This window comes from Peromyscus maniculatus, chromosome 7 (genome assembly GCF_049852395.1).
Source record: "Peromyscus maniculatus bairdii isolate BWxNUB_F1_BW_parent chromosome 7, HU_Pman_BW_mat_3.1, whole genome shotgun sequence".
NCBI lineage: Eukaryota > Metazoa > Chordata > Mammalia > Rodentia > Cricetidae > Peromyscus > Peromyscus maniculatus.
Window position 1 is genome coordinate 94,686,794 of NC_134858.1, and position 24,300 is coordinate 94,711,093.

At 41.4% G+C, this 24,300-nt stretch overlaps 1 protein-coding gene across 1 annotated transcript in view; it reads right to left on the minus strand.

Moving 5' to 3' along the window:
• The window catches only part of Slc25a36 (solute carrier family 25 member 36), a 33,192-nt gene extending 18,267 nt beyond the window's left edge, over positions 1–14,925 (minus strand). Inside the window, exons 1-3 of the mRNA XM_006975158.4 lie at positions 14,684–14,925; positions 4,150–4,314; positions 956–1,033 (exon numbers count right to left, since the gene is read on the minus strand). Coding sequence (XP_006975220.1) covers positions 956–1,033; positions 4,150–4,314; positions 14,684–14,724 — 284 coding nt within the window. The 5' untranslated portion in view covers positions 14,725–14,925. The remainder of the gene's footprint in view (positions 1–955; positions 1,034–4,149; positions 4,315–14,683) is intronic.
• Between the last annotated feature and the right edge of the window lie 9,375 nt (positions 14,926–24,300).

Here is a 24,300-nt window from a genome sequence, read left to right on the forward strand (position 1 = left end):
TTTTTAATTTGTTACCCCAGTTAAATTAAAAACACAGCTTCCAACAATTTATCATAAAATGTCAGTTTAGGCCGGGCGGTGGTGGCGCATGCCTTTAATCCTAGCACTTGGGAGGCAGCGGCAGGCAGATCTCTGTGAGTTCGAGGCCAGCCTGGTCTCCAAAGTGAGTTCCAGGAAAGGTGCAAAGCTACACAGAGAAACCCTGTCTCGAAAAACCAAAAAAAAAAAAAAAAAAAGTCAGTTTAGCCTTGATCCCTGCATTCTGGGAGGTGGAGGCAGGTGGATCTCTGTGATTTCAAGGCCAGTCTGGTTTATATACCAAGGCCAAGCCAACCAGGGCTACATTGTAAGACCTAGTTTCAAAACAGACGAACAAAAAAATCAGTTTATAGTTTTTTGCCTTGGGTAAATATCCAGCTCTTCCCGTAACTATAAAATTTCTCTAATTCCTAAGGTCAAAAGAGAATATAAACATTTTCTCAGAAGTTATCATAATAGAAAATTTAGATTTATTTTGAAAGCATTACTAGTATAATAGGTCCTATTCAATCCAATTTAAAGATGCTATTTCAATTTATAGTTTTGAATATAGCATTCTCCCCTCAAATCTCAGATCCATTTATAACAATTTAAAATCAAAACTATCTACAAATAGTTTTAAACTTAGAACTATTTTATTCTACATTTCATTTTCCAAGTGTGAACATTAATAGTTTAAAGCAAACATTATCCCTTCTCCCTTACAACATGAACCATTTCCTTAGTACAATGAATTTGTCAGTCCCAGAATCATGCTTTTCTTTGTAGAATACTTGATTAGCACCAGAAACTCTCAAATACCTTCCCATGAACACTGAAAGTCACATTTATAAATTTAAATGTATCTACCGATGATTATATCCAGATACCTTGAAATAAAAACTGACATAATTTTAGCCCCCCCCCCTTTTTTTACCTGGAGGGGGCCACCCCCACTAAATTGGGGCCCAATCCTCTAAACAATGAGCGAGGACCCTCTTTTTCCAGGATAACTCTGAAAAGAGAAAAAGAAATTATTAGAAAGAAATACCCGATTACACCCTTCACTAATATCCCAGAGCAAAGCCAATTGTCTCCTGTTTATAATGTATCTTTCTGGTCGATTTTCATTACTAATAACAACTTTGGGGGTGGGGGTGGGGCAGGAAAAAGTACTGAAGAATCAAAGTGATACTAGTGATAATAAAACTCTGCACATACTCTTTTCTAAAATGGCCAGCAAGGTGGCTCAGTGGGTAAAGGCACTTGCTTTTTGGCCTGAGGATCTGATTTGGATGCTTGGAACTCTTCTAATGTTGGAAGGAAAACTGAATCCACACAGTTGGCTTCTGTCTTCTACATGTATACTGTGCCATGTATGTACCCATACACACATGCACAAAATCTTAAAATTACAGTTTTACTGAGGTATGCAGGCTCATGCTTGTAATTCCAACACCAGGAGGGAGGCTGAGATAAGAGATCATCTTAAGTGTGAGTGAGTTTTAAGTCAGACTGAGCTCCATGAGACCCTGTCTCAAAATAACAGAAAAGATGAAAAAATAGACAGATTATGACACTGACTTGCTTTCTCTCTCTCTTTCATTTTATCAGCAAATTCCACAAGCAGAAATGCATGTTCTTCCTGCTCTCACAGTTCTGTCTGGTGCTGGGGATCTGACTCAGCCTCATACACAGCCCAATTCTTGTAGTCTACACAATCCTAGAAACTACCTCAAGTTCTGAAGTATAATACCAATCAACAGTTCCAGTGAGATGCTATGGCAATTCTATCACCCTAACACCCATGGGTTACTACAATGGTTGGTTTCCCTCCAATCAGTTAACACTTACTGTACTGAGAACTTAGTGTATAAAGATCTTTTGACTAGATAAATAGAAAAGATAGAGCCCTGCATACTGAAAACTTTGAATAGTTGTGAAAAAAAGCGTATTAAGGCAAATAATTTAATAGGTCATGAAAAGCAAATATTGCACAAGATATTTATCCCCAGAAGAAAAAGGGACAGAGTCTAAAACATATAAGGCTTTCTGAGATTAAGTAGTTCAATGAAGTTGCAGAGGTGAGAAGGGACAGAATATTTTAATTTAGAAGCCAGATGTGGTGGCATATGCCTGTAACCCCACATTAGATGTGGTGGCATATGCCTGTAATCCCACATTCGGGAGGTCAAGGCTGAAGTAGTTCAGGCCAGTCTAATCAGAACTGACTTGGACAAAAAATAGAAAGCAAAGGAAACTTTAGAGCTAAGAAAGAGGCGGATCAAGTGCTTCTCTGGGTGTATCTACATACTTAAGAAAGATCTTTTACATGGCAGATGAGTGTAATAGTTAATTAAAGGTATGAGCTGAAATAAGACTTTTCTCCTATCAAGTCCAATGGTGGAGAATAACCACGAAAAAATTAACTTCACCCACCTTAGTTTTAGGATAAGAAAGCAAAACAGTATTCAGTTATTGGGTACTTTAGTGACTAAGTAAATTAATTTATAAAAAGATTAAAGGAGGGCATGAAAATCTTGAGGAAATGGTGGTAGTGGTGCATGCCTTAATCCCATTACCACCAGGGAGGCAAAAGCAGGTGAATCTTTGTGAGTCCAAGGCCAGTTGGGTCTATATAGAGTTCAAGGTCAGCCAATGTTACATAGTAAAGCTTTGTATCAAATAAACACTCAAGAAATCTAAATTTAAAAAAAAAAAATGAAAGTTCTTATGATGAAGGAAAAGCAAAATTACTGAAAACCAGAGCAAAATATATCTCAGGGGTATAAGGGAGAATTTTAAGATCTGATCAATGGTAATGTCAGAATTATGATGTCAGGATTCATTTCCTAGGGCTGGAGAGATGTCTCAGTGGTTATGAGCACTGGCTACTCTTCCAGAGATCCTGGAGATCCTGAGTTCAATTCCCAGCACCCACATGGCAGCTACAACTATCTATAACTGTAGTCCCATGGGATCTGATGTCCTCTTCTAGTATGCATATATATATATATATAGACAAAATACCCATATACATAAAATATATAAATAATATTTTTAAAAAGGAGACATTTCCCACATCAATCAGTACTTTTCTGTAACTACAACATTTTAATTCAAAATTGCTGACAGTTTTATCCTACCTGTCATGTACTTAGGTAACCAAGTTGAAATAGGTGTGATGCAATCTTTTAGTAGCAAATGTAAATACACTGGATGAGTTCATTTGCTACTACAAAATAAATACTACTGAACTAAGTTCAAACAGATTTAAGTCAAGCGAGCTGATAAGACAGACACACAAACATTGAACTCAAATACAAATATAAAGACATAGAAACTGATCTGAGTTAAGTTTTGTTTTTTGAGACAGGATTTCTCTATGTAGCTCTGGCTGTCCTGGAACTTGCTCTGTAGACCAAGCTGGCCTCAAACTCACAGATTCACATGTCTCTGCCTCCCAAGTGCTGGGATTAAAGGTGTATGCCACCATGGCTAGTCTTGAAAGCAACTTAATTAAGTCTAGTAACAGAAATATGCCAGTCTTTTTCTAATCATCAGAAAATGTCAACACACAGATTTTTAAAACTGGGATAACTGTTTCAAGCTGAAGCTTTTTAGGTTATATGTTATATATTTTGTAAAAGAAAACAGACTGTAAGCAACTAGATGCAGGTACTTGTGCACATGTGTGAACATTTAACACACACTAGTAGCACCAATACTACCTTCATTTCAAAACTGAACAGAACAGTCATCTGGATATGGCAGCACAGAGGTGGGCCTGTTCTGGATACTGAATTCCAGGTCAGTCAGGGCTACATAGTGAGACCTTGCCTGAAAACAAATGAAACTAAAATTAATCCATTCAAAACAAAATCCCTATAATAACTTTAGAAAGAAGCCCACTGGATAAATTAAGAAAAAATATTCTAAATATATACAATCTTTGTAATTGTTCTACTCCACTATGGCCTGTTACCACTAATAAGTATGGTTCACACTGATTTCTGTCATGACCTTTTCTAAAGAACCTTGTCAGACATGAAGGGAAAACTAAGGGTGTGGGATCACTAAGATAAGCAGCGGCAGCGGCGGCCACATCCGTGAAAGCTTTGCCCTCCTCACTTTAGACAATGCAGGGGTCCGGGGGACACGACTCGGTTGACACTGGCTCCAGCCATGGTGTGCAGCTGAACTTCAGAGATGTAGAGTGTCACAGAGGAGGACTGTAACCGTGTTTTGACAACTTCCAGTGGACATGTCAGAATAGCTCCCACTGTACCACCACATCTACAAAAAAATCAACAAGACCAGAATTTAGGTATCTAATCAGCCAATGAGAATATACGTTTTTACCTGGTGCTCTAACCCAAAGGTGATTTGCAACCTTACTAAAATTTAAAAATCTGAAGACTAATTTTTGTGAAAGTTTCACTTACTTGATTGCAAATGAACACTTTCAGCCACTACAATGAACCGAGGGAACTATGGAGAGCACCCAGCATGTTGTCCCCACACATCAGAATAAAATTTGAAACAAACAAACAAACAAAAGCTGAGTTTAGTACTTTACACACAATTAGGTAACGGAAGAGTTCCAGTGATGACTGCTACTTAAATTTTAAGACTGAAAATGAATTAAAGCTGGAAGAGCTGACTAGTGCTCACTTGTAGCTCTGTTGGAGTCTACACCAGTGTTTGAAATATATCCCACCTTTCAAATTTCTAACCCTTTAAGATCCCAAAAATAATTCTGAACAGTAGGACAGAGATCAACTTCTTATGGATAATCATACATATACACATTTCTAATTTAAGTACTCCCAACACTCAGAAGGCCTTTACCTACAAAACATAGTTTCAGTCACTATCTCTTATGTCCACATGTGCAGAATAGGCAGGTTTAGTGAAACAACAACAACAACAACAACAACGCCCCTTTTAAATAGAGACTGATCATCAGAGTAATGAAATAAAAACTTTTAACAAAATGTCTTATTTAAACTGGTTAGGAAAAAAAGAACTTAATAACTTAAGCAATTATTATCTTTAAATACAAAAGCAGGGCACAACAGTTCACATCATAGCCATACAGAGAGTGAATGTCTGTAGTTTTAGAACTGGGGGGGGGGGGGGGGTAGAGATTAGTAGATTCTGGGAGTTTGCTGGCTACCAGATTACCAGGAAACGGGTTGAGACAGAGAGAGAGAGAGAGAGAGAGAGAGAGAGAGAGAGAGAGAGAGAGAGAGAGAGAGAGAAGAAAGAAACAGACTGACACAGGCACTACATTCCTTACATTCTTGGGCAGGAGTCTAATTCCCCGTTGAGCTAAACAATCTGAGTTCAAGTTTAACAAATTGCACTGAATGCAGATACATTATTGCAATCTTTTCCACTGCAGACTTCATGTCCAGAGAGAGAACAGAAGATAACACAAAAAGGAGAAAATATCACAATGTCAGACTTCTCAATCCTAAACAAAACCGAACTACTATACAGACAAAGGATACTGATGCATGAGAATGGCTTACACGGTTTTTCTCTTGGACACTTAACTAATCCAGGAACAACCTCCCGACAACACACTTTTTTTTTTTTTTTTTTTTTGGTCACAAAATGGTAAGGAAGTGACAATCCAGATGGATTATTATATGAGAGCTCAGAAGGACAAAAACCTCTAAAATGGAGTTAATAAAACTAATATATTTGACCACAGAAAATAGAAGCCAGGTGTGGAGGCTTACATCCACAACTCCAGCACTTGGGAAGCCAAGGGAGGTCAGGAGTTCAAAGTAATCCTGGGCTACATTAAGACCTGTCTCAAAACCTCGCCAAGCAAACAACAAAAGAATCACAAGTATGAATACTCACATAGTTAAGAAAAAAAAAATATATATATGTACAATTATTAACTCAGGGAGAAAGTGACATTATTCACGTAAGAGAAGATAAGCCTAAGAAACAATTTAGCTTTGCAGATATTTACTCTTACAAGAGGTAAACACTGAACCAAACAAAAAAAGGTAAGCTCTGACTTAATTCTATTAAAACTTATACTATAACTAACCATAGTGAAAAGGGAGGAATGTTACACTAATCTAAATTCTCATCTATCAGAATATCATATAGTAATTTAAAAAAAATCAATAACTAGAATTACAAGAAAAACCTAGAGTTGGACACAGAGATCCACTACTACTAAGTAAGAGTGAGGTGGCAGGGTGGCTAGTTCTATTTTCTTTCAGCAGCTGTTTTTTTTTTCTTATCATTTGCATCTATTTTCAAAAAAGTGCTTTTTGAGACAGTCTGTCTATACAGCCTGGCTGATCTGGAAGTTAGAGCTGCCTACCTCTACCTCCTGAGTGCTCAGCAACGTTGTATTTATTTAACTTACATGAAAGCTATTTTATTTTTATGGCATCATCAACTTCGTGCACAAGATTAAAGCACTGTGCTATAATGCATTTAGCTTTAGTCTAAATGTAGCATGAATCTTAGAGTCTTATTAATAAAAACAAACCTGGAGCTGGGTACTGGGTTAAACGCTGGAAGATCCCAGAAGCAGAACAAGCCACAGCCACCTCACTTTGCCAGTTCCTCAGGTGATCCTGTTTCCTGAGACTGGATGCCTCTCAGCTTAACTCAAAGCCTAAAAGCTTAACAAACCTAGTTCCTGGTTTTCATGCCTTATGTACCTTTCTGCCCTCACTTCCTGGGATTAAAGGCATGAGTCACCATGCCAGGCCGTTTCCAGTGTGGCCTTGAACTCAAAGAGATCCAGACGGATCTCTGCCTCCCAAGTGATAGGATTAAAGGTATGTGTGCCACCATTTTTTTGGCCTCTATATCTAGTGGCTGTTCTGTTCTCTGACCCCAGGTAAATTTATTAGGGTGCACAATATTTTGGGGAACACAATATCACCACATCTAAATGAACATTGAGCACAACTAAACTATATAAATATACAATATTTAGCTCATTTATGCATCGAAGATGTGGATGGCACAATTATTCTAAGCTAAGCAAGTAGTTACTTAATGGAAAGGGCCTGAGAGCTGTGTCATGACACAGACTTTTAGTTTCAGCAATTGGGAGGCAGAAGCAGAATCAGAATCAGAAGTTCAAGGTAATCCTGAGCTACACAGTGGTTTCGAACAAGACTAGGCGACATTAAGCCCTATCTTAAAAAACAAACAAACAAACAAACAAATACTTTGTAATATTATTTTAGCCTTATTACATCCAGTTTCATACCAATAAACAATTAAATTTCCATAAGGCAATAATTAAACTTTTCAGAAACACAAACTTGCATAACCAATATAATTACGTTTTTTAAATAGCAAGAAGTCAAGAAGCAGGATCACAAGATCAAGGCCTGCCTAGGCTACTCCATTCCAAGATGAGTCAGGTCAACTTAGTGAGATCCCATCTCACGATAAAAAGAGCATGAGGCTCTTGGTTTACTTTGCAGAATAACAGGAGAATATAGTATCAAGATGAGGAAGTCCTCAAATCAAAACTAGCTGAAAAGCCTATATTCACGCAGGAAGTTCTAGAAGTTAAAAATTATCAGGAAGGTAAAAAGGGATTCAAGGTTTTCTGACACTCAACTATCAGAAAAACACAAGCAAAAGACACACCAGCCAGGTGTGGTGGTACACACTTTTAGTCCCAGGACTTGGGAAACTGTCAGATGCATCTCTGAGCAGCCCGGTCTACATAACAAATACCAGGCCGGCCATGGGTACCTAGCAGATTTTGTCTCAAAAAGCAAAGGAAACACACAAAAGTCACAAAATAACTAGAAATAAAAACCAATTACTGTCACATCTCACTGGCTGTGGACATGCTTCTCAGCACCCCACTCCAAGGGCGTTAAAGCACGGCCCTAGGATTGATTTCCTCTCCCTTCTACAGGTGCTCTTTTCCTCTGACCCAGTGATGAGACCATAAGTTAGAGCGAGCAACTGTAGTGTGGCAGCCAATTAATCTGCTAATGTGAATATTTTACTATTTAAAAGTTACAATTTAAAGTTATTTCTGTAAAACAATCACTCATTTACTCTATCTTTTCTTCACTGGCAATTCCAGGGAGAGAACAGCCAAGTCTGAGACCAAGGAGCATTAAAAATTCATTATAGCACCAAAAATCTCTAGATTATGAATCTTTTTGAACTATAAAATGGCATTATATCTTTAGTATATCCAAAGTAACCTCAATTTTTTTTTCTTCTTAGTCAAATTACCTGGACCAATGTGCATTCAAAAAGTTTATAAGCAGGGGCTGGAGCAATGGCTTAGAGGTTATGAGCACTGGTCGCTCTTCCAGAGAACAGGAGTTCAGTGCCCAGCATCCACATGGAGGGTCACAACAGTATGTAATACCAGCTCTAGAGGACCCAACGGCCTCCAAGGGTACCCGGTGCACACAAGGCACAGACATACAAGCAGGCAAAACACTATACACATAAAATAATAAATATATGCAGTTATTGGTGAGTGGTACACACCTATAATTTAGCACTCTTGAGGCTAAGGGAAGGGGACCAAGAACTGCAGACCTATGTAACAAAACACTGCCACCCAGAAAGAGGAAGGAGGAAGAAGGGAAGGAGAAAAGAAAGGAAAAGGAACTAAAGGAGTAAACAACCAAGATTACTCAGAGATAAGATAGTCGTGTAGTCTAGACAATCACGAATTCTATACATTGATCTACAGACTATTCAATCATTGTTAAAGTCAACAACTTTATAAAGACAGTTAAAATTTCTACTTTTATGTCTGTCTGTGCAGTAAGTTTACCCAACTTTGAGGAGTTCCTTCTATTTGCTTAGGTACCTAAGAGAAAAAGTCAGGCATACCAGTGGTCAACTACTTTAGTACTTTTTACCAACCTCTTGAGAAAGTGGCATGGTTGAGTAAGTCAGGCACAGTGTAACCAAGAGACGGTTTAAAAGCACAAAATCCCCAAACCTCTGCAAACAGATCTTGTAGGAAAGCAATGTGGCCTCTGAGGGCTTCAGAGTGTTCTCCCACACAAGTTTACCCGAGGGAACCAGGACTGTAAGGTGCGAGTGAGGGGATGGGGAAGGCAAAGGAGAAGTTTTCACTAAATAGCAGTGAAATACCAAGCAGATCCCTTTCAACCATGCTCAGACTCACGAGCCTGCCAGGTGTACACAAACGAATACAGTCACACAGTCTCCAACTGATGAACCACTAGAACTAGTTCCGCTGTCTATAAAGAACTTACTAACCAAACTGGGGCTCAGGGGAGCACAGGAACCTAAGAACCTTCAAGATTCTGTGGAAGGAAAGGGAGGAACACAGAACAGAACCGATTCCAAGACTTTGGCTGTCAGACATAGGTTGCCTTCAGTTTGAGGTTCTGAGCATGCCTGGGTCAGGACACTTGTTGGGCAGGCAAGGACATTCCTAAGTGTGCGAAGTATTTCCTAAGTAGGTCCACAAATCTGGGTTATATTATAAAAGGTGCTTGGGAATTCATCTTTCTTATCTTTACACAAACTTATTTCCTCAGACAAATGCAGTTTATCTTTGTAAAAGAAGAATGAACAGGTTGACCCATTTTCCTGTCTCCAAGCAATACACCATTTCATGAGAAACAACACTAAAAACAGTTTACAAAAGTGTTAACTAATCTTAAGGGGGTTTTGTATCTTAAAACACATGGGTCACCTCTAAAATCCCGTAAACCTCATTAAGGAATTCTTACTACCAACGTTTTTCTTTTATAGCTTAATTTGTTAACCAATACTACAGATTGAGCATTATCTTCAAGCCTTTAGTATTTAAGGCAAGAAACACACTTTTTCAAAATGGCCAGGAACATTTCCGATACAGTGACAGATTACCATGAAAAATTAAATAAACTATTGAAAATAAAGGGGTATGTATTTAAGGTATGTGTGGTGTTTCTGGTGCAGGAAAAAATTAAGACTATTCTTTCTTTGAATGCTAGAGGAAAATAAAGACTAATGATACCTAAATCAGAAAAATGCTGGCCAGCTGGTTAGATAAACACAGCCCTGTGAAAGGACACTAATACATACATCAAGATACAGTTGTAATATCAGACTAAGGACTAAAAAATCCACTATGGAAGCAAAAACAAAAGAATGTAATATTTTAAAAATTAAATTTCCCTCATAAAGTTTAGCTTGTCTATTTGCTTCCCTTTGCCTCAAATTTCAAAGTTGTCCATTTGTTTTCTATCTCTTTCCTGTTCCAATCACATTTTTAACTCCTTGTCCTATGAACACCGTATCAAAATCACTGAAGGTCTCCAATCCAATCAGATCCAATGGCTAGGGGCTCTTAACATAGTTTATATGGCAGTAACACTAGAAAGCTCACCATGTCTTCCTTCCTGCAGGGTATTTACTTCATTCGGTTTCAGAACACATTTTCTGCTTCTTCTAGCTTCTTTTCTTTTTTGAGATAGGATCTCGTTATATAGACTGCTGTGGATATCGCTCTATATAAATAAAACACTGATGGCCAGTGACCAGACAGGAAGTATAGGCGGGACAAGGAGAGAGGAGAATTGGGGAAACAGGAAGGAGAGAGGAGAGACACTGCAGCCACCGCCAGGACAAGCAGCATGTAAAGACTCCTGTAAGCCACCAGCCACGTGGCAAGGTATAGATTTATAGAAATGGGTTAATTTAAGATATAAGAACAGTTAGCAAGAAGACTGCCACGGCCATTCAGTTTTTAAGTGATATAAGCGTCTGAGTGATTATTTTATACGTGGATTGTGGGACTGCGGGGCTTGGGGAACCTGGAGAGAAGCCTCCAGCAACAATAGACCAAGTTGACCCCAAACTCATGAGATCTGCCTGCCTGTCTCCTGAGTGCCGGGACCAAAGGCATACACCACCACACTCATCTGGCTCTTCAGATGATTCCTCTTGTCCTAATCTTTTCCTGGAGATTTGAACTAAGTCTTCATGTTTGAGCAGCAGGGACTCCCTACCCTCATGAATTTTTAAGTGAAACATCACCCCCTGCTGTGCTACACGAATCCACTACAGGGAAATAGTTTAACAAAATATTGTCAGAGTAAGCAACTTCCCTTAGTTTTCCAATCCATTGGAATGAAATTCTCACAGGAGAGTATATCTCAAAAATGTTTAAGATCCCACCCCCAATTCACAGGCTCAAATCCTACCCCCTAAAAGGTGACAGCACTGAGCAGAAGGGCTGGGCTTTGGGGAAGTGCCGAGATGCTGAGACAGAGCTTTATGTCATCAAGTATGCTGCTAGCCAGTCCCTTCTACCATGTGAGGCAGGATGAGAATGCAGTTTGAGGAAGAAGGCCCTGACCAGGCTGGCATGTAATTTTCCACCATCATCACCTGGACTTTCAAGGCTCTAGACCAGGAGCAAATAAATGTTAACTTTTTAGACGCCATCTGATTTATGGTTTTGTGATTGCGGCCCAAAAGGTCTAAGTAAGACACAGGATAGAACTGGGGACATGGCTCAGTGGTTAAGAGCACTTACTGCTCTTGCAGAGGACCTGGGTTCAGTTCCAGCACCTATGTGGCAGCTCATGGCTATGTATCTGATGCCCTCTTTTGACTAGCCTGCATGGGTTCCTGCACACATATGGTGCACATACATATACCCAAATATGCACGCATACAAATATATACATAATTTTAAGATTTATTTTACTTCATGTGTATGTTTTGTACCATGTGTGCCTGTTAGATTCCCTGGAACTGGGGTTTTGGATGGTTGTGAGCCACTGTATGGATCAAACATCCCGGGTCCTCTCCAAGAGCAACAAGTGTTCTTTACCACTGAGCCATCTTTCCAGCCACACATAAATAAATCACACACACACACACACACACACACACACACACACACACACCAAAACCCCACAGGAAAAATAGGAAAGATGGAGGAAATGAGAATAGTAAAAAAATCATAGTATAATAAAAATAAACCTCATTAAGTAAGTATTTTATTCTGGCCTGATCTTACAAAGAGCCAGGTGAAATAATTTCACAATAAAAAAAAATCACAATATTACTCAATAGATGATAAGTTAATAACTTGATAAAAATTGTTTTCATACTACTTTATGTCTATAAACAAACATACAGCATCTGAAGTATGGTGAAAACTAAATCTTAACATTCTCTTTTTTGCAACCTACCATGTTGTCTCTGTAACTCAATTAACCCAACAAACGACCTTACAAATTCTGAATATTAACTCTGGCAAGGCATAATGAGATCAAAGGGTGCCTTAAAGAAAGCACGAGATAGCACGTGATATGTAATTCAGAACCAAGGTCCATGCCAGTCTGTTTCAAATGTTCCTGTTTAACAAGACAGCCTTCAGTAAAAATCTCCTGGGATCCTGATGTGCACACTTGAGTATACACAATTTTAATTATCAGGAAAGGAACTCAAAGGCTCTCGTGTTAAGAAAACCCTTGCCTAAGAATAAATGCCACTAGAAAAGGTTGAGTGTAATCCAAAGAGTACCATGTGAGGAAGCCCAGACAGAATCTACAGACACGCCTCTTCTGTGTAGTAAAACAACTTATGACTTCTAGTATAAAGCTGATCCTATCATGATAAAAAAAAAAACCCTAGCACTTATGAAGAACACACTAAATTACTGCCAACAAATAAGCAATTCTGATATATAAATCAGACATTTTCAATTAAGAACATTTCCAACATAACCTGCCTTGCATCTCCACATTTATCACATACAACACCGCCAGAATGAGATACAGAATTTATGTAGAATCAAGACTTTTACAATTATGCCTCATTTTACATATTATGAAAATGTCTGACCTTAGAGAACTTTTTTTGACATCTGTATTTTTTCTATATTTTGATCAAAATAATCTTTGCTACCACCTATCACTCTATGTTTCTGTGAAGAGTGTATGTTAAATCACTTAGGCAACCATTATTACAAATATGAAATCCAGATGAAATGCTAAGGAAGGGAATTTACAAGCCCAAACACTGTATCTTGTCCTAGTTAACGTTCCACTGTGCACATTCTAGACTTCTTTGGGAAGCAGGAAACAAACTGATATTTTTGGATCCCATAAAAATCCTCCATTCCAGCTCTCAACCAAAAAAACTAAACTGAATGGCCTAAATTCATAAATATTAATAAACACAACGTGATGATCCTAATACAAGCTGGAAAATTAATGCACTCGTGCTAACATTTATTTCATATACAAGTGCGCTCTATCTTTAACAAAACTTGAAAAACATGAAACCTGAACATAGAACAACAAATATTAGGAGCCACAGAGGGCCTGCCTTAGAAGAGACGTCAACTCTGTTTTACAGGTGAAGTGATTAAAATGAGTTGTGTCTATTTTTTACTCAAATTAAAACAAGCAGCCTGAACTACACCTATGGTCTTCTAACTTGCAGGTGTTGCCAGAAGATCTAATTACAAGTAGGAATCCAATACCTTCAGGACAATCCATCTTTACTTCCCCTTACCCCACCCCGCCAACACACACAGAATTTAATATCATGTTTTAAAGGCCTGGGGATGGAGCCCTGTGGTGGAGAACTTGCCTAGCATGTGGAAAGTTCAGGTACAGCAGAGATTTAATTAGCCCTTTACTGGCGGTGAATATTTCAGAAACATGAAAAGCAAACTGGTTCTTACAAAATTAGGAGTTGTTTTAATGCCAGAGTAGTGGACGGTTCAAGGTTCAAAATTGGTAAATAATAAATGTTGTGCAGTAAATATGTGCAAACTAATGAAAGCATTGCCATTATTAGCAATAGAACTAATTAACTCAAAGCAAACAACCAGGAAGAGAATGCGTGTGTATTCCTTTGATATGATCCAAAAATCAAACCCTTGGGGTTTGAGAATACTACTTTATTTCTGCTATATAGATTAGAGAGTTAATTCACCACAGCTGTTTTTATGACGTTATAATCTTACAGATAAAACGTTGTTCTGTTTATCTAAATAATTGGGAAGGAACATATCGAATGGAGGAACAAAGTTGGCTGGGTAAAATGGCTGTGGCATCAGCAAACGAGACTTCTGGCTCCAACCTAATCCTGCACACATATATAGTTAAACATTCATTCTAAGTGCACGACTTATCCCAACCCACCCCTCCTCCAAAGCAGCGCGTGCTCAGAGGGCTGGTTTTCCTCAAAACAAATAAAAATAACAAGAGACAAGACTTCAAAGCCACTACCGCTTTGCACCATCTCCCGCAAGCGGGTCAAGCTAGGGGAAAGCAAAATTCTCCCGGGCTGGAAATAACCTCCAGGTCCGGGGCGGCTGAGAGGCACAACAACGCCTTCCCCGACGGCTGCGACGCCCGCCAGCAGCAGCCGCGCAGCGGCGGCCGGAAACAAGGTGGCCCGCGAACGTGGGCAACGTGAGGCCCAGGCGCGCGGGGCGAGGAGGCCGAGGCGGCTCCCATTTTGTCGCCAGGCCAAAAGCCTCCTACGTGAGGCCGGGGGTCCGTGCGCCTCGGCCGCCGCGCGGCAGACAAGCTAGGCCGCGGCTCCCGCCCAAGCCCCGCCCGGGCCCGGCGCGGCCTCGGTGGGCCCGCGGGTGGGTCCGCCCGCAGCCTCCGCGCCGCGCGCCCCACCGACCTACCCCCCGGCGAAGAGATGCACCAGCGTGTCCCTCTGGCTCATTCTCTCTTCTGCATGTCCTCCGGGCGCAGAGGCGGGACGCGGACTCAGCAGCCCGCCACAGTCAGAGGCGTGGGCCGAGAGGGGACGCCGGGGGAGCGGGCGGAGCCGCAGCGACGGAAGGGCCACCGGCGGACCCTCCCGGCGGCGTTCCTGCTTCAGCGACCTCCGCCAGACTGCGCAGCCCGAGTCCCGAGGAGTCGGACGTCCCTACATAAACAGAAGCTCCTATTGGTCGAGGCCGCGTGACGTCACGGGCACCGCACGCCTCTTTCACGTGATCGCGGAGGCGGGGGCTGGGGGGGGGGCTCCTCAATGAAGGGCCGCGGGGCAGGATGGGAGCGCGTGCAGGAGGGTAAGTCGGTCGGCCGGACCCTCGCTCCTGACCCGCTGATCCGGGAGGCTGCCCAGCCGTCGCCGCTCGGCGGGCGGCGTAGACCGGGGTTTGCCTTTGGAAATCGCTGCACGCTTGCAAAGGCTGGTGCACAGATCCTCGTGGGCAGTCTCACAAACAGCACAGTATTCAACGTGATCCTTAAACATGAGTGTTAAATTGGGATCTGCAGGGGAGTGGCGAGCTAAATCACGAAACTTTTTGTCGGGAGAGGGGTGCAATAGGCCTCACTGTGAAACTAAGCCTGGTAGGTCTAGGGGGCTCGCAATAAAGTTCAGGCTGGCCTCCAGTTCACAGAGACCGGCATGCCTTAGCCTCCTAAGTGGTGGGATTAAAGACGTTCCATACTCTGCAGAACATTCATTCATTCCTCTGATGGAATGCTGACAGAGAATTCCTGATGGGAATAAGGTAGAGTCATGTGGGGGGGAAATCTTCAGTGCCTCAAGGAAAGGGCAAGTAGATGAATCTGAAGGTTGACTACAGGAATAAACTAACTACTTATCTTACTGGTCAACACATGTTTCTTATATGTATACGTAGGACTAAGGAAAGTGTTTACTTTCTCTAGAAAATGGTCATTATTTTTAATTTTTGTTAACTGGCAATTATTTCCGAGGCACAAATGAGCAGGCAAAGGAATATAATAGATACCAATATGCTAATCACACAGAAGGAACAATGTAGTAGAATATTTTAAGGTGTGTTACTTTTGTTTATGTTGCATTTGTTTAACTCTGTGAAGCTGTGTTACTGTGCCTAACACACTTGATGGTCTAATAAAGAACTGAACGGCCAATAGCGAGGCAGGAGAAAGGATAGGCGGGGCTGGCAGGCAGAGAGAATAAATAGAAGGAGAAATCTGGGAGGAGAGATCTAGATCTAGGAGCCAGAGAAGGAGGAGGACTCCAGGGGCCAGACACACAGCAGCCATGGAGTAAGATACAGAAGTAAGATAACAGAAAAAGCCCCGAGGCAAAAGGTAGACGGGAGAAGTTAAGGAAAGCTGACTAGAAACTAAGCAAGCTAAGACCAGGCATTCATAATTAAGAATAAGCCTCCGTGTGTAGTTTATTTGGGAGCTGGGTGGCAGGCCCCCAAAAAAGCAAAACAGATTTTGTTGTTTTTTTCCTCCTCATATAACTGTCCTTCCATTTGCAGGGACCCCTTCACTCTTTCCAGCCTACACGGAATTCTCCAGAGCCACTTTCCTGGTGGCACCATTTCCTTGACAAAAGTCTCTAATTGCCTTAGCTCTCTCCATGTTTGACCTGCACCTAAATTCCTACAAAATGTGCAGACTGCAAGAGTTCACACCACAGTAGAGGACTGAGTGGGTAAAAATATTTAAAGAACCTCAACGGTTTGGAGTAAGTGCCAGTGATTTTGTGCTCCTTCTTATTTTGATTATTAGTGTTGTTGGGGGAGGGGCACATGCAGTCCAAGTACTTTGTCCAACGTTACCCGTTTCCTCCTACTTTCCGGATTTGAATCCAGGAGAGTCTGACTTCAGGGCTTTAGTTGTTAAAATAATAGCTGTCTATTAGAGCAGAAAAGAAAGAAAAAAAAATGGGCAGAGCTAGAGGAGCAGATTCCTGAGTGTCAAGCCTGGCCAAATGCCAGAAGTTCTGGCATGACATCCATTGGGTGTTTCTATCCTACGGAAGTTCTGTTGAGACACAATTTCCATAACAATGGTTGTTAAAGTGTGTGGTTTGGTGGGTTTGGGTATATATTCCTGGTTGTGCAACCCTCACCTACCTAATTCTGGAAGCTTCCTCACCCCAGTGCAAACACATATTTGTTAGTAGTCACTCCCATTCTCCTCTCCTACTCCACACAAACCACTGATCTATTTTCTACCCTCTGGTTTTGCCTGTGCTGCACATTACATATAAGTAAATAATACGATGTGTGGTACAGATGTAACCAACCGTCTTATTAAATAAGAAACACAGAACCAATGCAAAGAAGAAAGCCAAGAGGTCAGAGCTAAGAGCTAAAACCTTACCCTTCCTCCTGTGGTGGTCCTACCTCTCCGAACCAGAACCACTTCCTGTGTGCCTGTCTTTTTATAGTGTTTCTGTTCTGCCTTCTCATTGGTTGTAAACCCAACCACATGACCGCCTCGTCACGGCCTGTCTGTATAGACCTCCAGGTTTTCTATGATTGGTATTGAGATTAAAGGCATGTGTATCCAATACTGGCTGTATCCCTGAACACACAGAGACTTACCTAGCTCTGCCTACCAAGTGCTGGGATTACAAGTGTATGCCACCACTGCCCTGCATTCCTATGGCTTGCTAATAGCTCTGACCCCCAGGCAACTTTATTCATTAACATACAAATAACATTTGAATACAAATAAAATATCACCATAGTGTGGTCTTGATGAATTGTAGCATGCTGCACGATGGGTACTTCATTCCCTTTCATGGCTGATATTCCTCGCTTGGCTAGATCACACTATGATCCACATTCAGTGAACAGTCACTTGGGTTGTTTTCACACTGAGGCTATTACCAATGCTGCAGCTGTGGACAAGCCCTCCCGTGGACATGTTTCTGCGCAGTCCATTACAATGACAGGTTTCTGTAATTCCTAGATCAGTGACAAGTCCGGTATTGCCATTTCCTTTTCTGACTTTCTTAGAGGCCACTGTGGAAGCAGACTCTGACTGAACACCTTTTTGGCTAAATTGGGGCAGGGCGGGGTGGGGACCCATTGGGGCACAGCTGCTGGAGTCCACAAGGACTCAGGCTTGAGCTAACCGCCAAGCCTGCTACCAGCCGCAGCTCCATCATAACCTTCCTTATCTCTCTGGACTAGAACACCTCTTCAACAGATTCTTCCTACAGCCCCCTTTGCCCTCTCTGCAAGCTTCTCTGCGCTTCCCTGAAGGTTGGTATTAGGACCAGGTGAATGGAACCAAAAGGACGCTTCCCACCATTTTGCCCACTCTCTCCCAATTTCTACCAAAGGGCTTCTGGATAGTAGGTCACCATCAGATGACAAAGGCCTCAACTTCCTGGCTAATAATGGTTTCTGATTTTAATTTCTAAAGAGTTGAAGGAAGTTCTTAGTAGCTATGGGGGTAGGGTGCAGTAGAGCACAGCTAGACTGATGCCACAGTGTTAATCTCCTTTTTTAAATTTTTTTTCCTGTTATTTTTATTTCTTGTAGGTTTAGAAATTCTTATAAGCTTCATGCCTTAGGTTGGCACATCAATTGTAATGTCTGGTGGGTTTTTGTTGTGTAAGGTTGTATTGTTATGGTAACACACCATGACCAAAAACAACTTGAAGGAATTTATTTTGGCTTAGGGATCGGGAGGGATGAGAGTGCATCATGGTGGGGTGGGGAAGCATGGCACCAGCTGTAGGCGTGATGCCCGAGCAGGAAGCTGAGCACTTACATCCTCAAGGGGAACCTTGGAAGCAGAGACAGCCAACTGGAAGTGGCATGTCTTTTTGTGTCAGAGCCTGCTCCCCATGATGTATTTCCTCCAGGAAGGTTTTGCCACCTAAATGTCTCCAAACAGTGCCACCATCTGAGGACCAAGAGTCCAAATGCCAGAAACTATGGGGGACATTTCTCATTCAAACCCTCTCAAAGGGTAAATAGATTCTTTTTACCAAATGTGGCATTTCTCTCTCTTTTTTCTTTCTTTTTTTTCTCTTTCTTTCTTTCTTTCCTTTTCCTTTCTCTTCCTTCCTTCCTTCCTTCCTTCCTTCCTTCCTTCCTTCCTTCCTTCCTTCCTTTCTTTCTTTCTTTTTTTTTTTTTTTTTGAGATGGGCTTTCAGGCATCCTGGCTGGTTTCAAACTTACTACTTCTCTGAGAATGACCTTGAACTTCTGATCGTGATTCCACCTCCCAAGAGCTGGAGCACAGGTCTAGGCCTCCGTGCCTGGCTTTTATGTGGAGCTGTGGTTTGAATGTAGTGCTGCTGCTGCATCCCAGGGCTTCATGCTGCTAGGCAAGCCCTCTCCCAGCAGAGCCACACCCCTACTTCCTCATTTTACTTTTAGCAGTAAGTTCGAATGCAGAAGGGTTTGAAGAAAAAATTAAAATCTTCCTGACGATATCCTTTCTCAGATTCTGTTTTTCAGTGGAAACCGTTGTCCACAGTTGGGTGACTCTCCCTTTGGACACTTTGTGCCATGGTGATGATAATCTTGAAGCACTTTATATGTATACAGCACTATGTATGGCTAGCCCTTGATTGCTTTGTTTGAAGATTCGTTGAGTTATAATTGACATGTAGTAAACCACACAATTAAGTAATATAATTTGATGATATGTTATATGCATACATCAGAAGCACCACTGTAATAAAGGTAAATGATGTATTTATCAACTCCCTTCCACCCCATCCCTAAATCTCCTGCCCATTGTGGTTTTTCCAATTTTGTTTAACCCTTCTAGGCAACCACTATATTTTCACTTACATTTGTCTACAATTAGATCTAAATAAAGCACATATATACATACATACCACATATGCATATGTGTGTTGGTTTCTTTTAATGAGCATAACTATTCTTAGACTAATTCATGCAGTAGCATGAATTGGTAGCTCATTTCTGGTCTGTGGCAGCCATTTAAGTTGCATGAAGTATTCAGTTATTACAAATAAAGTCCTTATGATCATTCATGGTCATGCATTTGTATTGACATAGGCTTTTGTTCCTCTTATGTACTAGGAAGCATTACAAATACTTGGCACATATTTAAATTAATCCTCTCTACACGCAGTATAAGGAAGTCCCATTTTACAGACAGGAAATTGAGATGCAGAGAGATTGTGGGACTTACTAAGCTGACGCAACTTGCAAATGATGAGCTGGGCTGGAAACCAAAGAAGTCGCGCTCTAAAGTCTGTTCCCACGTCCTCTAGTCCACACTGATAGCTCAGTAGCCCCTCCCCACATTCAGAACATAAGCTGAAGTTCCTACAAAAACTTGAGCAGTTTTGAGGAGAGACAGCAGAAGATAAAGGTCTGGAGAAGAAGTGTGTACTTATATCTGAGCTCCAAATGGAAAATTCCAGGGTAATAGCTTCCTTATGCAGTTTAATCTCCCCAGGATACCTTCCTATCAGCCACTCTGTGACACTTACACTGAGTGACATTTAATGACTTAGCTATGAACACTGGTGATAAGCATTTAGAGGGAGTACTGGAGGTAAATAAGATACTTTCCTTACAAAGATGGAGTTTCCCTAAGGTGAATCAGCTGTTTCCTTGTGGGAAATACTGTCTCAGGGCTCCCAAAACATGCCCAAGATCCCCTGAAAAACTTCAACATTTTTATTTTAAAAACTTTTTTCCCCACATAGTCTATGTCAAAATTCATGTGTTTCTCTAGAACCGCTCCTGGTCTAACAAGCTTCATCAGTCAGGCTTCTCTAGAAGAACAGAACTGACAGAATGAATCTATACACAGTTGTGATGGCTGTTCTTGGTTGTCAACTTGACCATATCTGGAATGAACTATAATGCAGAAATAGAGGGCACCCTTGTGATCCAGACCTGAGGCAAGAAGACATCAGGCCTCTGATCTGGATCTTGAGGCTGGATGACACACACCTTTAATCCAGACATTGAGGCTGGAAGGCACACCTTTAATCTGGGCCACACCTTCTGCTGGCAGCCTATATGAAGACAGTGGATGGAGGAAGGGGTGTGTTCTTTCTTCGCCTGCTTGACCTTGCCTTGTCAGCACATCCGTCCCTTCACTGACATTGGAGTCTCCTTCGAGATTCCAGCATATACAGAAGACCAGCTGAGATACCCATCCTCATGGGACAGAGCAACTCTAGATGCTTAGACTTTCCATTCACAGCTAGCCATTGTTGGATTCAGCCTGTAAGTCATTCCAATATATATATATATATATATATATATATATATATATATATATGGAGAGAGAGAGAGAGAATATATGAATAGAGAAAAAGATTCATTCTATAAGCTCTGTGACTCTAGAGAACCCTAATATAATACCATAAGTAGGTTTATTAGAGTGATCCCACTAATCCAGCAATGGCTGTCTCCTGATGCAAAGGCCAAGAATCAGGTAGTTCAGACGGTGAGGGTAGATGTCTTGGTTGGTTTTCAGTCTGTGCTGGAATTCCAAAGAAGTAGGTTCTAATATCAGCAAAGGAATTCCTCAGCAGCAGTGTAGATGAACTTGCCAGCACCAGAGAGGGAACGCAGGAAAAGGCAAAAAGCTTCCTTCTTTCATGTCATTTATATGGGCTGCCACCAGAAAGTATGGTTCAAATTTAGGGTGAGCCTTCTGACCTCAAATGACCCAGATTTAATGTAAGATGAATTGCTAAACAGTCTTATTAATAAAAAACCGGAGCCAGATATTGGAGTGAAAACCGAGAGATCAGAGGAAAAGTCAAGCCACAGCCAATCTCACTTTACCGACTCCTTAGCCTCCAAAGAGACCTACTTCCTGTATACCCATGCCTATATGCCTTTCTGTCCTGCCATCTCACGTCCTCTCTCTGCCCAGCTACATCACTTCCTGTCTGTCTGTACAGACTTCCATGGTTAGTACTGGGATTAAAAGTGTGTGTTACGCCTGGCTCTGTTCCCAGTGTGGCCTTGAACTCACAGAGATCTACCTCGTGAATGCTAGGATTAAAGGCATATGCTACCATTGTCTGACTTCTGTTTACTATAGTGGCTGGCTTTTTCATCTGATCTCAGATATGCATTATTGGGGTACACAGATAAAAATATCACCACAATTTAAGGTGGGCTTTCTGACCTCAAATGATCCAGATGTAGAGTGGGTCTTCCCACCTCAAATGATCTGATCAAGAAAAATCCCCCACAAGTGTGCCCGGTTGCTTTGGTTTTAGTTGATTCCAGATGTAGTCAAGTTGACAACTAAGATTAACCATCCCACGTCCTTACCAATTAAGCCATTTCATGGTTCTTTGTAATTGTTTTTACTCTTTACTCTTTTGGAGGGGCTGCCACCCAGTTACCAAATAAATAAATGGAGGTTTATTCTTTCTTATGAATGCCTAGCCTTAGCTTGGCTTATTTCTAGCCAGCTTTTCTTAACTTAAATTATCCTATCTACCTTTTGCCTCTGGGCTTTTACTTTTCTCTATTTCTGTATATCTTTTCTTTCCTTCTTATTCTGTGTCTGGCTGTGCAGTTGGGTGTCTGGCCCCTGGAGTCCTCCTGTCCTCTTTTTGCTCCTTGATCATCTCTTCCCAGATTTCTCCTCCTATTTATTCTCTCTGCCTGCCAGCCCCACCTGTCCTTTCACCTGCCCAGCTATTGGCTGCTCAGCTCTTTATTAGGCCAATCAGGTGTTTTAGACAGGCAAAGTGACACAGCTTCACAGAGTTAAACAAATGCGACATAAAGAATATAACACACCTTTGCATCATTAAACAAATGTTCCACAGCGCAAACAAATGTAACAAATCTTCAACTAATATTCCACAACAGTCCCTAAATATTTGTTCTAAACAAACAAACCAACAAGTCAATATAGTCAAGTAAACAGTCCAGATTGCAGTCACTAAGCCCACACCCTCCCAGCCCCATAGCTGGACCCTCCTCCCAACCCCAGAAGACTTCTGCCAAGCAGGTCCAGGTGAATGACCTGCCTAGCAGCAGAACTGTACCCCTCCCTGGATTCTGTCCACTGAGACCTTCTGTTATAGAATATTATTTTAAGGTGTGTTACATTTGTTTATGCTGTGGAACATATGCTTTAATGATGCAAAGTTGTGCTACATTCTTTTATTCTTTTATGTTGCATTTGTTTAACTCTGTGAAGCTGTGCTGCTTTGCCTGTTTAAAACACCTAATGGTCTAAAAATAAAGAGCTGAAAGGCCAATAGCAAGGCAGAAGAAAGGATAGGCATGGCTGGCAGGCAGAGAGAATAAATAGGAGGAGAAATCTGAGAGAAAAAAAGAAACAGCAAGAGAGATTAAGGAGTGAGAAAAGAAGGGGCCAGCCACCCAGCCACACAGCCAACCATGGAGTAAGAGTGAAAGTAAGATATGCAGAAGTAGGAAAAGGAAAAGGCCCAGAAGCAAGAGATAGATGGGGATAATTTAAGAAAAGCTGGCTAGAAACAAGCCAAGCTAAGGCTAGGCATTTATAATTAAGAATAAGCCTCTGTATGTGATTTATTTGGGAGCTGGGAGGCTCCCAAAAGAGCAAAAACAACACTTTTCCCCAGGCCAATGCCATCTCAGCTTATCCTTGGCCTTGCTCTGCTGGGCTCCCACCCCCAATCCAAGCAGACTTCTGCCACTAAGGCACAGACCACATCAGTTAAAATGGGCCCAGACCACATAAACCAGAATGGAACTGCAGCAGACTGCATAGGCCCAGACACAGTCCCCACCAGTTGGAAGAACCATAGGCCTGCATACAGTTCATGCCATCTGAAAGAGCAGCCCCAGCAGCTGTACTGATGGCCAAGTTGCTCCTAGGTACCCCAGAAGAAGACTCAGGCTTTACAGGAGGCCAGGCCAGATCTAGAGGCCCAAGAAGACTTTGGCTTTACTGGAGGCCAGACCGGAACAAGGGATCCAAGGCCACAGGGAAGACACCCTATTGGACCTGAAGATTGAAGTCATTAGAACCCTTGGCCACTTAGGCCAAAAAACCAGAGAGGAAACAGATGCCAAGAAATAAAACACCCATCTAACAACAGGAATCAACACCTAGACCTATAGTCACCCCAAATCCAGATGCCTAAATGCCAGTGTAAGAATACAATCAATAACAGGAAGGATAATATGTCTCCACCAGAACCCAGTGATCCTACAACAGCAAGACCTGAACATTCCAACACAGCTGAAACATAAGAAAATGATCTTAAGAAGAACTTTATGAAGATGATAGAGGTCCTTAAAGAGGAAATGAAAAAAATCCCTTAAAGAAATGGAGGAAAATACAACAACAACAAAAGTGGAGGAAATCAATAAATCTCTTAAATTCCAAGAAAAAACAAACAGCTGACAGAAACAAATAAATAGTCCAGATCAAACATGAGGAAAGAATTTGAACAGCACTTATCAAAAAAAAAAAAAAAAAGGCTTAAAAATAAATGGTCAAAACACTTAATGTCATTAATCACCAGTGTAATAGAGATCAAAATCAGAATGATACTTCCTCTACCCATAGGCTGGCT